The 15,689-nt window shown below is 35.1% G+C and overlaps 1 protein-coding gene across 1 annotated transcript; it reads right to left on the bottom strand.

The window, feature by feature from the left end:
• Positions 1 to 772: 772 nt before the first annotated feature.
• Positions 773 to 6,074, bottom strand: LOC135080732 (zinc transporter 7). The gene is made up of 3 exons (XM_063975444.1): positions 5,607 to 6,074; positions 5,025 to 5,242; positions 773 to 3,639 (listed from the first exon to the last, which is right to left on the bottom strand). Exons 1-3 carry the CDS (start codon positions 5,794 to 5,796, stop codon positions 3,010 to 3,012), a joined length of 1,038 nt encoding a protein of 345 aa, XP_063831514.1. The 5' UTR covers positions 5,797 to 6,074; the 3' UTR covers positions 773 to 3,009.
• Between the last annotated feature and the right edge of the window lie 9,615 nt (positions 6,075 to 15,689).

The raw sequence follows: 15,689 nt of genomic DNA, 5'->3' as shown, positions 1-15,689 counted from the left end.
GCCGAATTTATTACCCATAATAATATAAAATTGTAAATAGTAATGTATATTGTACTTATGTAAATATTATTTTATTTTTATTATTTTGTACTTATATCACACCTAAATTGATCCTATGAAAACCATCCTTTGTTCCGTTTCCTTCCGTAATTGATTCGTTTCCCTACCTTTTAACTTTAACCCAATCCCACCCTGTCTAAACGCAATGTCCGCAAAACTTATGGCAAAACTGAACGCAAAAATCAAGAACCCCGTCGTGGCTAAACGCAATCCGCGAGAGCCATAAAGAAGAAAAAAAAAAAAAAAGTATTGGAATTTATCGACTGAAGTCGCTGTTTGGAAGCAAGTTTGATCGTAGTATGGAAGTTTCCGTACCCTGGAATGATTACTCCCTTATTTTATTTCTAACCCCTTAATATTACCCCGTATTTGGGTGCGTACTTACAAATATTTCGAATTGAATAAATGAAGAGCATTCACAATATTTCGCCAATGTATAACAAGCCTTATGGCCTTACTATTTCGTTACTACCGTTTCGTTACGTACAATTTTTTTGAGAAATACTCATAGATCGTTCCATCCACGAAAACGCGCCCCACTATTCTCCGCTAATGTTTGAGTGTTTATCGGTACCGTTATTATCCATGAGTGCACACGCACACAATAAAGACGCTCGGATTGCTCCCCGCACCCCGCACTTCCATCGACCAAAAATTATCTATAGGGATTTTATGTACCATTCAGAACACAAAACGAATAAAAAACAAGAAATAAAATTAAATAGATATTTTATTTTCGGGGTTCGAACAATTAAATTAAATTTTACTATCGCCTCCAAGGGCCAAAAAGTTGTAGAATACTTGTTTACAATAAAATCGTGTGACCTTAAGTTTCTTTTGTGTACATTGCATTGGCTATCCAATAAAATGTACTTTAAAAGAATAATATTATGTAAGACATAGTCCTACTAATATTATAAATGCGAATTCCTTAATATTTTATTATGTGAAAGTGTCACCGAACGTGTTTAATAACTTAAAAAATAATAATAAGTTCGTATAAAACTTTTTATTTTAATGTATATTCGCTGACAACTGCCGCTGAACAGTGTCGCTAAGGCATTGTCTCTATGAAAGATTAATTAATTAACCCGTTCACTGACACATTCACTTGTTAAGGAATGATGGCATTATTTATTTATTTATCTAAACAATTTCTATTTGATACGGTTGATGCACATTGACAAATAATTAGGGGATATATCTTCGCTTCGGTGGGCGAATAAGATAAAAAATGCCGAAACATACAATTGATGCAAAATAAAACTTCGAATCTGCCGAGCATGGTATTGCAAGTGATTAATCGCAAGGCGTTATGGTTGCCAAAAGTTAGGGTATATCAACCCATAGAAATATAAACTAAAACTCGCGGTTCCGAGATCTTTACACTATAAAAACTTGGATTTAGTTAAGCTATATTACATTAAATACAATTTGTATTTATGATTAGTTTGTGATTCAAAATCACTCAAGTAGGTAATAGAGGATCTAAAATTACTAATTACAATAGCGAAAATGCCAGTTAGGGAGAGCATTACTTCAATTGGTTGACAAAGACCCCCTTATTTTAGTATGGAAATGTCAGTTCGTCCTGGGTTTAACTTTTTTGTAATAAGGCCCAGAGAGCTTTAGATACAAGCAATAGAACGATGAAAGAATTTGACGTTCGACTCATTTCAACAAGACTCATAAAGCAGTTTCCATAATTTAGGGTCTATTTGTCGCTTTCACTCATGAGAACATCTTGATATGAGTAAAAGTGATGAACAGATCCCATTTGAAATTACGGTTCAGGCATTACTGTTCGTCTCATCAACATAATAAGTATGACTTCAACTCTCCTCGCTCCTAAGAAGGCTTTTATTTGTTTCTCAATTTTAATTCCGAGTTCTGCAGCTCTTAACCTTTTCAGCGCCACGTCAAATACAAAAGCCATCACTCTGACGCCACGCTTGATAAAATACGATATCAATATAATCATTGTATTCATTATTATTCACTTCACATAATACTCACATCATTTTTAAGGCGGATTAATCCGTCGTTGGCGGTCAACCTGATGTACGGATGTATCCGTCATTGGCGTTGAAAAGGTTAAGACCTTTGTAAGCATGATATAACTTCTTTTCCGACTGTCAAATTATAATCTCTCAAATTACGGACTTTATACACTCATTTACATGTTCATTTTAATGTTAGATGTTACAATTCAAGTAATCATTAGACATTCGATTCGATGACAACTTTCAACACTACTAGAAAAGGAATACTGGAATGTGTATCAACAGAAATGCATTTTAAAACCAATTTCATTAATACAAAGCAGCTACTCTAGATAAAATAAATTCTTGAAGTAAAAATATAAGGAATATTACACTATTCATAAAAGATATAAAGAACTATAAAACGTAACATTACTTAAATTAAAAAGTTTAGATAAGTTTTAATACATATACAGAAGAATTATTTAAGATGAGGCGATATTTGACTGCTATCCTATTTATTAAAACAAAAATATTTCGTTTGTATTAAAATACACCAAACATCGCCAAAAATACACTTGACACAAAATTATCGGAGGCGATTAAGCCTAAGCGCAGACCACTGACTTTTAGTTGGCCGATAGTTTAGTCGGGTAGTTAATCAGTATGGGCATGTATGGAAGTGCGCACATTACACCGATTTGGTATCGGCCGATTCTTCATACAAATTAAAATCGAATACAACTATCGGCCAACTAAAAGTTGATGGTCTGCGCCTAGGCCAAAAGGTAAAAAAACATAAGATTTTTCCTATATCACAACACTATGAATAAATATAAAATAAAAATTAATTGTAATAATTTGCTATCGCACAACGCACGGATAGTAGCAGTAGATCACATTCTCTATATACAATAAAAACCTCATCCACTCTGTGGAACTGTACATTTGTGATTTAAGCTTAGGATCAAAGGGGCGAGTAGTCCAGTTGGACGGTGAGGTGTTTCACTCCGGCCTCGCGGAATATCCGCGCGGCTTGCTCGGTCACGTACCTCGGGTCCACCTCCCGAGCCACTTCTAATTTCAGAGCACCGACGTGAACGTCACTACACAGGGTCCAGAAGTGCGGTTCTTGCACCGCGTGCACGCCCGCTAGCCCCACTACTCGGGTGTACAAATTAGGCAATAACCGCTCTATCGAGCTTGGAGTCCGCTGCATTAAAACTCCCGCGGAGTCCCGCACTAGAGGTATCACACTCGCGGCGATGAGCAAAGCGATGGCCATCGAGCAGATGGGGTCCGCTCGCATCCAGCCGAACATTCGCATGAGGATCGCGGATATGATGACGCCGACTGAGCCGAGCGTGTCTGCGAGCACGTGTAGGAAGACTCCCCGCATGATAGCGGAGCCGGCCCCGGTGGGCGCCTCGGGGTCGTCGTGCGAGTGGCCGTGGCCGTGGTTGTTGTGCGAGTGGCCGTGGTCGCCGCCGTGCGAGTGGCCGTGCCCATGCCCGTGGCCGTGGTGGAACGCGTATATGCCCACCATGTTCACGAGGAAGCCGAGGATCGACACGAGGAGCAGACGCTCGTGTTTTACCTGGAAACGGAAATTGATTATGCTTGTAAAGTTTTATATTTTTATACCAGTAACGGTAAATGTGTTTGTGCTTTTTTCCATGTTCATTGTCATCATTTTTACCCACATTTATACAAATAAAGTGATTTGATTTGTAATAGGCTAATAAAAGCATTAAAATCGTATCACATTATTGGCTTAGTAGCACGATAAAAAGTGTTCTTAACTATTACCTAAACGAAAAGTCTGAATCATCATCGATTTTCCTTAAGAGAAGAAGATGATTAGCTCTTTAAAAAAATACTTAAACACATTTTATAAGTAACTTTTCCTCATCAAGACTGAGATTGGTCATCAATGAAACTCCACTATCTCAAAATCAATACTGTGTCGCAACTTGACGCTTATTTTGTTAACAAAGGCGCCATATAAATTGGAAAAACGAAATACGTGCCAACCGAACTAGCATTTGTGCAATGAAGTTTCAACATTGTTATAGACGCCATAATGTTGAAATTCCTAATCACCCCATTAAGAATTGAAAGTTATGTTTCGTAATCTAGGTAATATAATTTGAAATGCGTATGCACAGATTTGCGTATGCGATTTTTGAATAATTTCATATTCTTTATTTCAAACTGAAATTATAACACCCAAGGGCCCTACTAAAATTTGCTTTTCGCGCTGCGACGCGGGCGCATACCCTTGTTGGACGTACGGCGCCCGCGCAAGTTTTAGTGGAAGCCCTAAGTATGTATTAAATTGTCAAGTAAATGCCGTGGTAGTTTACGTGCGTAAATAAATAAATTGTTAATCATGTAGAAGACTTGTCCATGGTTTAAGGTTCGATTCTCAAATCCAAGCAAATAGTAGTTTATAATGAAACCAAAGATGACTGGCTGACTTCAGAATTATTATGTGCTTTATCAGTATAAGATAAGAATTGCTTTACAAACTATGTTGATATCAACATGATGCTAATCTGATACATGTCTCAAAGCTATATGCCTGTTAGGTTTAATTAGATAAGTCATGTTATCAGTATTAGTTGCATTTATGTATGTTACACATTACAAATTTTCATTCAAGTAAATGTTTGAAATTACACATCAACCAATGTGCAATATTTTATGTAAGAATAAGAACACTTTATTCAGCATAATATGTGGGTTAATATGTGAAAATTATAATAAATAAATGGCTGAAAAGATCATAATGAAACTAGCATAAATGTATTAACATGAGAGCTATTATAAAAACACAGTTTCCCAGGAACAAGACAAACTGGGTGTGGACATTATTAATCTGCATCCCAGAAATGGAATCTGCTTCAAATTATCACTAAACTTAGGCTTAAAAAAAAGTTAAATATTGAACTTAGAACTAATATAATAATAAAAAGTTACCTCAGGGGGTTCTATTGCTCGTTCCACAGCTTCACTCATGATGAAAAATGCAATGAATAACAGGAACAATCCGTTTACGAATCCGGCTAAGACTTCAGCCCTTGCGTAGCCGTAGGAAAACCTTTCGTTTGCCCGCCATTTTGAGACCAGAGACGCTGCCAGCCCGGCCACCAGGCCAGTGCAATCAAAGAACATATGGAATGCATCCGAGATCAGGCCTGAATTAAAAAGGAAAGAAATTAATCATTTTGTTAAAGGAAAACAATTAAAATACTTAGTAATATAACAGACTAAACATTTTCTAAAACCTGAAGTATGAGTTTCATTTGGTATTTTAGTTGGGTGGTCATTTATAGTTTGATGTAGCAATAAATAGAGTATCTATGATAAAATGTACAAAGAACTTCAACTACAAGCTCCATATTTTTTATAAATGCAGAATAACACACCAACACTATACTACAGTAAATCACTGGTGAATTAATTAAAGGTAACAGTACATTTTTTTTATTATAACCTTCACTTGACAATCAGCTGATATTCTTAACAATAATTTTACTGTCAAAATAAAAAAATACATACCCAAGCTATTGGTCCAAACACCGTAGAACAGCTCAACAAATGCAAATGATAAATTCAATAGAAGAAACATAAATAAATTCCTTGAATTCTTATCAGAATATATCAACCTGAGCCAATTTTGAATTTTCTCTCTTATTCCGCCCAAAGTGCCCCGCGGAACTCGGGTATCTTTCTGTGTTAGGGGAAGCATCTTGACCTTATTTTATTTCGGAAGAAGATTCACGTCATTTCAAGCCAAACTGGACTAAATCACAAACAGAAACACTGCATACGTGTACTTATTACCAGGCGGTTCCTAACCTAACCTTCGCGGTATTTAGATAGGAAATAGGTAACTATATGGAATAGAAAGGGCCGACGAAGTTTAAGCCCAATTATCTATTCAAATAAGCCATACTTTAATTAAAGTTTTAACTATAAATCGTAAATAATCGTCGACCCAACTCGAACGACACAAACTGTCAAAATCATAGAGCAGGGTACGGAAACTTCCATACTACGATCAAACTTGCTTCCAAACAGCGACTTCAGTCGATAAATTCCAATACTTTTTTTTTTTTTTTTCTTCTTTATGGCTCTCGCGGATTGCATTTAGCCACGACGGGGTTCTTGATTTTTGCGTTCAGTTTTGCCATAAGTTTTGCGGACATTGCGTTTAGACAGGGTGGGATTGGGTTAAAGTTAAAAGGTAGGGAAACGAATCAATTACGGAAGGAAACGGAACAAAGGATGGTTTTCATAGGATCAATTTAGGTGTGATATAAGTACAAAATAATAAAAATAAAATAATATTTACATAAGTACAATATACATTACTATTTACAATTTTATATTATTATGGGTAATAAATTCGGCTAGGATATTATAAACATCAATGTTATTGGTATATAATAGGCAAGTGATGGATGTAGGAAAAGGAATTTTAATGGCTAAAAGAGAACTAATAAAAGAGGAACGATCATATAGGCAACAGTAAAAAAATATGTGATTTAAGTCTCCGACGCCAGAACCACAAGTGCACGAATCATAATCAAGTACATGAATTTTAGCCAAGTGTGCTGGAGTGCACACGTGACCAAGTCGCATTCTAGTTAAAATGGTAGTAACTGTTTTGGAAAGATTAATTTTAACAAACCATGGTTTACAAAGGATGGATGGTTGAATGAGCTTGTAATGTTTCCCCTTAGATTGGCTAGTGAACTCCCAATTCTCATCCCAGGCAGATTTGAGATAAGCTTTGGGAAGGGCTGCCGTTAAGTCATGGCAATAATTTGTGTACGGATGTATATCTCCACACTCAACCGCTTCATTGGCCAGCTTATCAGCTTTATCATTTCCTGGAATATTGGTATGACTAGGAATCCACGCAAAATTAATTAAATGACTGTTAAGACTACATTTGTGAAGTAATTTCCTGCATTCTGTAATAATAGGATAATTAGTATTGTTCTTAAATGGAAATTTATGTAATGCCTGCAAAGCACTTTTAGAGTCACAAAATATTACAGTTGTGTTTAATTTCATAAGGAGAGCATACTCTAAAGCCTTAAACAGTCCAAAACATTCTCCTGTAAAGACTGATGATTCTGGACGGAGTTTTATTTTATGGACAATATGATATTGTTTATGGTATGCGCCAACGCCAACATGACCCGTTGGAGAGTGCTTAGATGCATCGCAATAGATATGATGCCAATCGCCCCAGTGTTCGTCTACGATCTGATTGAACTTAATGTTAGCATTGTAGTCATCCTTATGTATGTCTAGGTTGAAATGAATTGTCGGAGTAAGAATAAGGGATTCAAAATTTACAGAAAATATCGGAAGAAAGGAGGTTCTGTGGACTGGGGCTTGGATTGATATAAATTTACGAAAACTAATAATCACACAAGGAGGAGATTTACGTGACCAATAAGAGGAAGTATCAATTAAATCTGTGGTGGATTGCAGTGGACTGTATGCGTTTGTGTGTGTTCGAGAGCGCTGACCGGACGATGATGACTGCCGTTGAGAGCTTGCCCTTACTATGTCAGGCGTAGTAGGTGCAGGAATAAAACCACTATTTCACTTGCTGAGACTTCTCGCGTTTATTATTCGCTTCCTTTTCTCAGTTCTTGCTTCTTCAGATCACTTGTTGCTTGGAGCACTTGTTCTCTGAACTGAACATGCCAGCTGGAGCGGTTCATTCCGTATTTATGGGGAGCGGCTATCTCCATCCCGCTTTCACATGCTATTGCTATCCCTGTCTTCGGGAAATCCACAGTTTTTGCTAATTTTCTCCAACTGGCAGGTAGTTTTACAATGGTTTCTTATTTTCTACAGATGCGTAATTAAATTATCTACATTATACAAAAAGTTTCATCACAAAATTCCCAAAATTGGCGAAGTTATTGACAAAAAACCTAAAACGGCTCTCTTTACGGTATTGCCTCGCGCAACGGACCATCCGTGCAAGACAAGGACAAAACATATTGCTATCTCACGCTCTAGAATGTTCGAAGCGAGAGGTCCGATATTTCTGTCTCGTTTCTTCTCTATTTTTTCCTGAACATTCCAGATTTTCCAGAAAAGTGTGAAAGAGAAGCTATTTTGTGGAAGTGAGAGATCAGATAATGCAAGAAAGAGGCCTACCGAGTGAGTAAGCGAGAGAGCCTGATGGTTTTCGCTACGGTATTGCCTTTTTGGCGAAAATTTCATGTTCATTTTCTTAATTACGAAACAGATTAATTAGCTAGTTTGCACTATTTGACATGATGCTGCCAACATTAAGGCGATAGGTGAGGCAAAACTGCAAAATAGACCTCTCTTTGAATCCCTACTCCTCCTAAATGGATGATCCAAACAAGAAAAAAAAATATGTGTGAGATGTATAATATCTTAAACTAAAAAATTGTTGTTCGTTTTTTTTGTTACAACTATTAGTTTTGACAGAAAAAATTCTTAACTTTCTTCTAATTTCACCAAAGAAATTTCCTACTCCTCCTAAACGGCTGAAGCGATTTTAATGATTCTTTCACCAAATGATAGAAAATTTAATTATCTAAAAAATTGTTGTTCATTTTTTTTCAAAAATAATGTATTACGTGTCATACATTCAAAATACCCTGTAATTTCCACACGCGGGCCGCGCGAATGCGGGAGCTCAGTCTTTCACTAGCGTTCGCACGGGGAGGCTGTGTCGCACATCGGCACGCTCCGCTTCTTTGTTTTTCTATAAAGAATTTATAGCGCAGATGGTACACTCGGTACTCATAGTAGTTCGGCGGCTGAATGAAAGTGATCTAAGTACTTACTACGTCATTTGAAATATGTATAGGTATTATAAAATGTTTAAGATAATTTAAATACATAGGTATACAAGATGCTGATTATCTATTTTTTCTAGATTTATTTGTCTGATTATCTATTTATTCTAGATTTATTATATACTTCGAGATATACATAGGTATTTTTTATTATGTATTAGTAGGTAATAATAATATCTCATTGGTCTCCACAAAAAATCGGAATTTTTCCCAGGAAATTTTCGATTCATCCAGCTCAATCATCTCGTCGCGAATAAGGTTAGGTACCACCTATTTCGATCCCTGATAATAATATATAAAATATACCTACAGGTGTTTGGTAGAACGTTAGACAAACTTCGTATGTAAGGTCATTTTGAATAAAGGTTCGCCCATTTGACCATAAATGAGCTACTTTTTTTATTGATTTTTTTTTCCGAAATTTGACCTAAAACTTCTTCTTTTTTTGTCGCGTTTTCAACCGTTTTTTTTTATTTGGTATGAAGATCCAATATGTCTTTACTCTAATAAAAACATTTTATATCCAGATAATGATTGGATAGCTAATTACGAGCAGCCAAAGTTTAACAAAAGTATAAAACACGATAAAAAACTTGAAATTGATTAAAAAAATGAAATGTGTGTTAGTAGATTGTTTTTAAGATCATTGGAAACATCTAATTATCTCTTCTTTCCAACGATAATAACTAAATATCACTTGTAGTAATTAGATATTGGATTTAAACAAAACTTCAAAGTTTAGTGATGAAAATGTGAAAATAATACAAAAAATTATCCATCAAAAGTTTCTTCAAACATCTCCATCTTTTCTGATATACTGTTTTTCATAGCTTTTTTATATGATTTATTTCAAAATCAAATCAAAAATAATAACCGCATAGAAAAATAAGTCTGTTTTTGTATGTGGCTTGATTTTTCGGCTGCCTATGATGCAGCCGTGATCACAAGCAGACTGGCAGCTGGCGGAATTTGTCCGTTCGGGTGGGCTTAAATATTTTAAACTACCCTCATATTGTCATAATGTTACATTGTAGTGGCGTTACCTCGACACACAGTATTCGTATTCGTACTTGACATGTAACTCATATAAAAATGTCGCTCAATCCGTGTTTATTTATTTTAGTTGAAATGGAACGCAAAAATCTAAAATCTTATTTTTCTCTCGATTTTACCAAAAAATAATAACGGAGAAAGTAAAGTCTTAAATTGTATTCGATGATCAAAAATATTTTATTCAATGTTGACCGATATTTGACCCAATATTTTGAATACCTGCACAGACAGACATTTACATTTAGGTAGGTACTCGTACACACACTTAAAAACTGTTTAGAAGCTCACTTACGGCCGAATACTGAAACGCCATTTAAATATTTGACGGCTTCTCAAATAGTTAAGCAGCTCCTAAACTTACATTTCGCATACTCAAAACAGTATTTGAGCAGTTCTCAATTTTTAAGCACCTCTCAAATTAAGTTGCACTCAAACGCCACTTAAGTGAATTTTCGAATACTGAAACGCCATTCAACGCTAAGCATTACTCAAACAACTGTCAAATCGTCTTGAGCAGCCGTTAAATTTGAGAGTGCTTGCGCGGTATCTTAAATCCTATTCTTATACCTAAATCGACCTAAATAGTGGTAAATAATGTCTGTGTCATCGTTATCATTACTTTCGAGCCTCGAGGAAATACCTAGATCTAATCGCACGAACGCAATAAGGCTGAACGCTATTGAAAAATATTATTATAATGACATTCAATTCCGAGCGAGGTTCCGCGTCTCAAAAGAAACGGTGTTGTTTCTGGATTCATAATTTGGAAGCTCTTTGAAACCCCTCACCAAACGCCATACAACCAGTGGACCAAATACTTATTATAACCCTACGGTTCTACGCAACGGGAAGTTATGAACGTGTACTAGGTGATATCTTCCACATCGAACAGCCAACTATGCATCGTACTAGTGCACAAAGTAACAACCAAAATAGCTGCTATGAAATCGCTTTACATAAACATGCCTATTTCTGAGGAATACCTATGGGGACATCGCATAGCAGCATTTCCAAGAGTGTTGTTGATTTGTCAATTTGATACTCTGTCAACAATGATAAATGTCAATTGTGGTTACGTTTCGGTCCACGATCGCCACTTAATAGATTTCAACAATAAAAAGTATCACCTTTAAAATTATTATTTTAATTAAATAAAAATGCAAGCATTAATTTTTTTATATGATAAAACGAGATTTATATATAATAGAAACTAAAAATAAACTGTTCTATGTTAAGTTGATTGAGTATATTTCCATAAACGACAATACATAACCAAACGATGCTGCGTGTAATGGATAAAAAACGTAAAGTTATCATTTGTGTAAATGAAAACATACTTTTTTTGGTAAATGTTGCCAGTAGGTAAACATTTGAGAGCTGCTTAGCTGATCACGGCTTCAAATCCGTTGAGTGGCGTTTGAGAATACCATTTAAAATTGAAGGATACTTAAATTTAGGAGCCCGTCAGCTGAGTGACAGATTTGAGTAGTGTTTCAGTATTCGGCCGTTAGACACACGAATATCGTCAGCCTAACTTTCAAACTGCTTAGATATGTCCCTTTTTGCAAACTTTACAGTACGAAATAACTGTTTATTTTTCATAGTTATGGTACTAATTAAAGTATAGTGATGTCTAATTGAAATATAATCATTTATTTCAATTTTGTTTCAGTTTGAAAATATGCTGACGATAATTATTATTATTCTGTATAATGATTTATTTTCTTTTTTTAAATTCTGTTTTGAAACACAAAATAAGCATCGCAATTTTTTTCGATCTGCGTAAATTAAAATCGAGTTAACATTCCCGTAGGCAGTTATGTTAGAATTGGCAGCGCTTCGCATCTGTATTCTGAGCGCACTTTGGTATCGGGCAGAAGCGCGGGCGCGCGGTGGGAGGCGCGTTGTCTCGCTCTAATACTCAAGGTCGTTCGGCCATGTAATCGCCTTAATCTTGACTATTATTGACGTCGCTAACAAAATCATTAAGTCTGTTGAGTTTGCTATATATAGGATGGTCAGCAAATTGAAGTACACGGAAAAGATACTTGTCACATAAATATTGGCGGCGTAATTTCAATGGGGGCTCAACACATTCAGCTTGCAAGGCATTGATTGGACTCGATTTCATAGCACCAGCTATAATCCTTAGCGCTTTAGATTGAATCGCATCCAATTTACTTAAACCAACTAAATTACAAGGCTCTAGATAGAAACTGCCATAGTCAAGTACACTTCTTATAATAGCATTGTATAAAAGTCTTAATGACGCTGGGTGAGCACCCCACCAGACTCCAGAAACACATCTTAAAATATTTAAAAGCTTTTCAGATTTTGCAGCAATGCTATAACAATGAGGAAGCAATACTTTTTAACTACCCTAAAACGCTTTAGATGTCGCTGCTCCTGTTTCCTTCATATTTTCATTTTTTTCTTAATTAAAATATATTTCAGAATATTGTTAATTACAATGTGAAAACTTTTTTTAAAATGAAATTAATTTGTTTTAATTTAAAACTGAACGGTGACATTTTTTGTTATAATTTACATAATAGAGTAGTAGAAATTACTATTTAAAATATGGCAACTTTGTTTTTCCTCCAAAATGGCCGGTGTTGTTTTTGTTAGGTTGAAGGTTGAATGCATTCTTGTTTTCTTAGCCATCGTTTTTAAGTTCTGTGGCCCTATTAAAGTATTGAAGAGTCGAGTCAAATTCAAGTTCATTCCTTCGTACCTGCTGCTGTTCTGGTTCATCGGAGTTTTGTTCGTTCCTTCGTGAATCGCGAAGAAACTTTCTGTTATGTTCACAAGTGATCTGAGTTTTCTCAAAGTGCAAATGCTTTTTTAGTGTTGTTGAAAACTTTGCGAAAAGACGCTTTTGGTGTATAATATTATGTGTGTTCATAAATAAAGTAAAATTATTAAATTGAAAAGTTTTTGTTTATTTGCATTTCCATGTGCAATGTAGAATTTTTCCAAATCCATTGTTTTGAAAATAATACAATACGTACACCATAAAGATAAATACTTTCAAAATAATGGATTTGAAAAAATTCTACATTGTACATCAAAAAAAACAATAATTCTTTGAAGGTTATGAGGGCCTATGTGTGCGTGAACTGTGTGTATGTGTGCGTGGACTTTATGTATGTATGTGTGCGTGGACTATGTATGTATGTGAGCGTTACGTACGTAGGTTAAGTACAGGGAATTTAACACCAGGCTGTCAATTAGTAGGTTCAAAAATTTGACAGAGAGGGTTCTCTATTTCCTATGTATTACTTTTCTCTATGGTTAGTTTGGGTCTCCAAAAACATGTCAACCAACATTCAACATTTTTTGTAGGTGTTGACATGTTTTTGTTGATTGTGTAGGGCAAAACGCGCTGGAAACCCGGCTTTAGAGGTAGCATTTTATCTAAAAATTATTCCATTTGAGGTCATTGGTAGTATTTATTGTTTTATAACATCCCAGATTCTCATCTGTGGCTGCGCCTGCAGCAGGCCACTGCTGTGTTCACTTGGAAAAAAATAAAATAAAAAAAAAAGTCCGACGGCCGGAATGAAGCGAACGGCCAGGGTGAAGAAACTTCCATACAACGGTCATCGAAGTGAAACTTGCTTCCAAACAGCGACATCGGTGAATAAATTCAAATACTTTTTAACTACCCTAAAACGCTCTAGATGTCGCTGCTCCTGTTTCCTTCATATTTTCATTTTTTTCTTAATTAAAATATATTTGAGAATATTGTTAATTACAATGTGAAAACTTTTTTTAAATGAAATTAATTTGTTTTAATTTAAAACTGAACATTGACATTTTTGTTATAATTTACATAATAGAGTAGTAGAAATTACTATTTAACATATGGCAACTTTGTTTTTCCTCCAAAATGGCCGGTGTTGTTTTTGTTAGGTTGAATTGAATGCATTATTGTTTTCTTAGCCATCGTTTATGAGTTCTGTGGCCCTATTAAAGTATTGAAGAGTCGAGTCAAATTCAAGTTCATTCCTTCGTACCTGCTGCTGTTCTGGTTCATCGGAGTTTTGTTCGTTCCTTCGTGAATCGCGAAGAAACTTTCTGTTATGTTCACAAGTGATCTGAGTTTTCTCAATGTGCTGTGTTCTGTGTTTAGTGTTGAAAACTTTGCGAAAAGACGCTTTTGGTGTATAATATTATGTGTGTTCATAAATAAAGTAAAATTATTAAATTCAAAAGTTTTTGTTTACTTATTTGCATTTCCATGTGCAATGTAGAATTTTTCCAAATACATTGTTTTGAAAATACGTACACCATAAAGATAAATATTTTCAAAACAATGTATTTGAAAAAATTCTACATTGTACATCATAAAAACAATAATTCTTTGAAGGTTATGAGGGCCTATGTGTGCGTGAACTGTGTGTATGTGTGCGTGGACTTTATGTATGTATGTGTGCGTGTACCATGTATGTATGTGAGCGTTACGTACGTAGGTTAAGTACAGGGAATTTAACACCAGGCTATCAATTAGTAGGCTCAAAAATTTGACAGAGAGGGTTCTCTATTTCCTATGTATTACTTTTCTCTATGTCATAGAGAAAAGTAATACATAGGAAATAGAGAACCCTCTCTGTCAAATTTTTGAACCTACTAATTGACAGCCTGGTGTTAAATTCCCTGTACTTAACCTACGTACGTAACGCTCACATACATACATAGTCCACGCACACATACATACATAAAGTCCACGCACACATACACACAGTTCACGCACACATAGGCCCTCATAACCTTCAAAGAATTATTGTTTTTTTGATGTACAATGTAGAATTTTTTCAAATCCATTATTTTGAAAGTATTTATCTTTATGGTGTACATATTGTATTATTTTCAAAACAATGGATTTGGAAAAATTCTACATTGCACATGGAAATGCAAATAAACAAAAACTTTTCAATTTAATAATTTTACTTTATTTATGAACACACATAATATTATACACCAAAAGCGTCTTTTCGCAAAGTTTTCAACAACACTAAAAAAGCATTTGCACTTTGAGAAAACTCAGATCACTTGTGAACATAACAGAAAGTTTCTTCGCGATTCACGAAGGAACGAACAAAACTCCGATGAACCAGAACAGCAGCAGGTACGAAGGAATGAACTTGAATTTGACTCGACTCTTCAATACTTTAATAGGGCCACAGAACTCATAAACGATGGCTAAGAAAACAAGAATGCATTCAACCTAACAAAAACAACACCGGCCATTTTGGAGGAAAAACAAAGTTGCCATATGTTAAATAGTAATTTCTACTACTCTATTATGTAAATTATAACAAAAAATGTCACCGTTCAGTTTTAAATTAAAACAAATTAATTTCATTTTAAAAAAAGTTTTCACATTGTAATTAACAATATTCTGAAATATATTTTAATTAAGAAAAAAATGAAAATATGAAGGAAACAGGAGCAGCGACATCTAAAGCGTTTTAGGGTAGTTAAAAAGTATTGCTTCCTCATTGTTATAGCATTGCTGCAAAATCTGAAAAGCTTTTAAATATTTTAAGATGTGTTTCTGGAGTCTGGTGGGGTGCTCACCCAGCGTCATTAAGACTTTTATACAATGCTATTATAAGAAGTGTACTTGACTATGGCAGTTTCTATCTAGAGCCTTGTAATTTAGTTGGTTTAAGTAAATTGGATGCGATTCAATCTAAAGCGCTAAGGATTATAGCTGGTG

This window comes from Ostrinia nubilalis, chromosome 18 (assembly GCF_963855985.1).
Source record: "Ostrinia nubilalis chromosome 18, ilOstNubi1.1, whole genome shotgun sequence".
In the NCBI taxonomy this organism is placed as follows: Eukaryota; Metazoa; Arthropoda; class Insecta; order Lepidoptera; family Crambidae; genus Ostrinia; species Ostrinia nubilalis.
The sequence above is the reverse complement of the archived record's forward strand: the minus strand, read 5'-3'. Positions and strand labels throughout refer to the sequence as shown.

Excerpts from the sequence above, each read along its gene's own strand:
- LOC135080732 (XM_063975444.1), bottom strand. The coding sequence starts at position 5,796 with ATGCTTCCCCTAACACAGAAAGATACCCGAGTTCCGCGGGGCACTTTG. Across the intron at positions 5,243-5,606 it reads TGTTTGGACCAATAGCTTGG|GCCTGATCTCGGATGCATTC; the intron begins GTATGTATTTTT and ends TTTTTAATTCAG. Across the intron at positions 3,640-5,024 it reads GAGCAATAGAACCCCCTGAG|GTAAAACACGAGCGTCTGCT; the intron begins GTAACTTTTTAT and ends TTCCGTTTCCAG.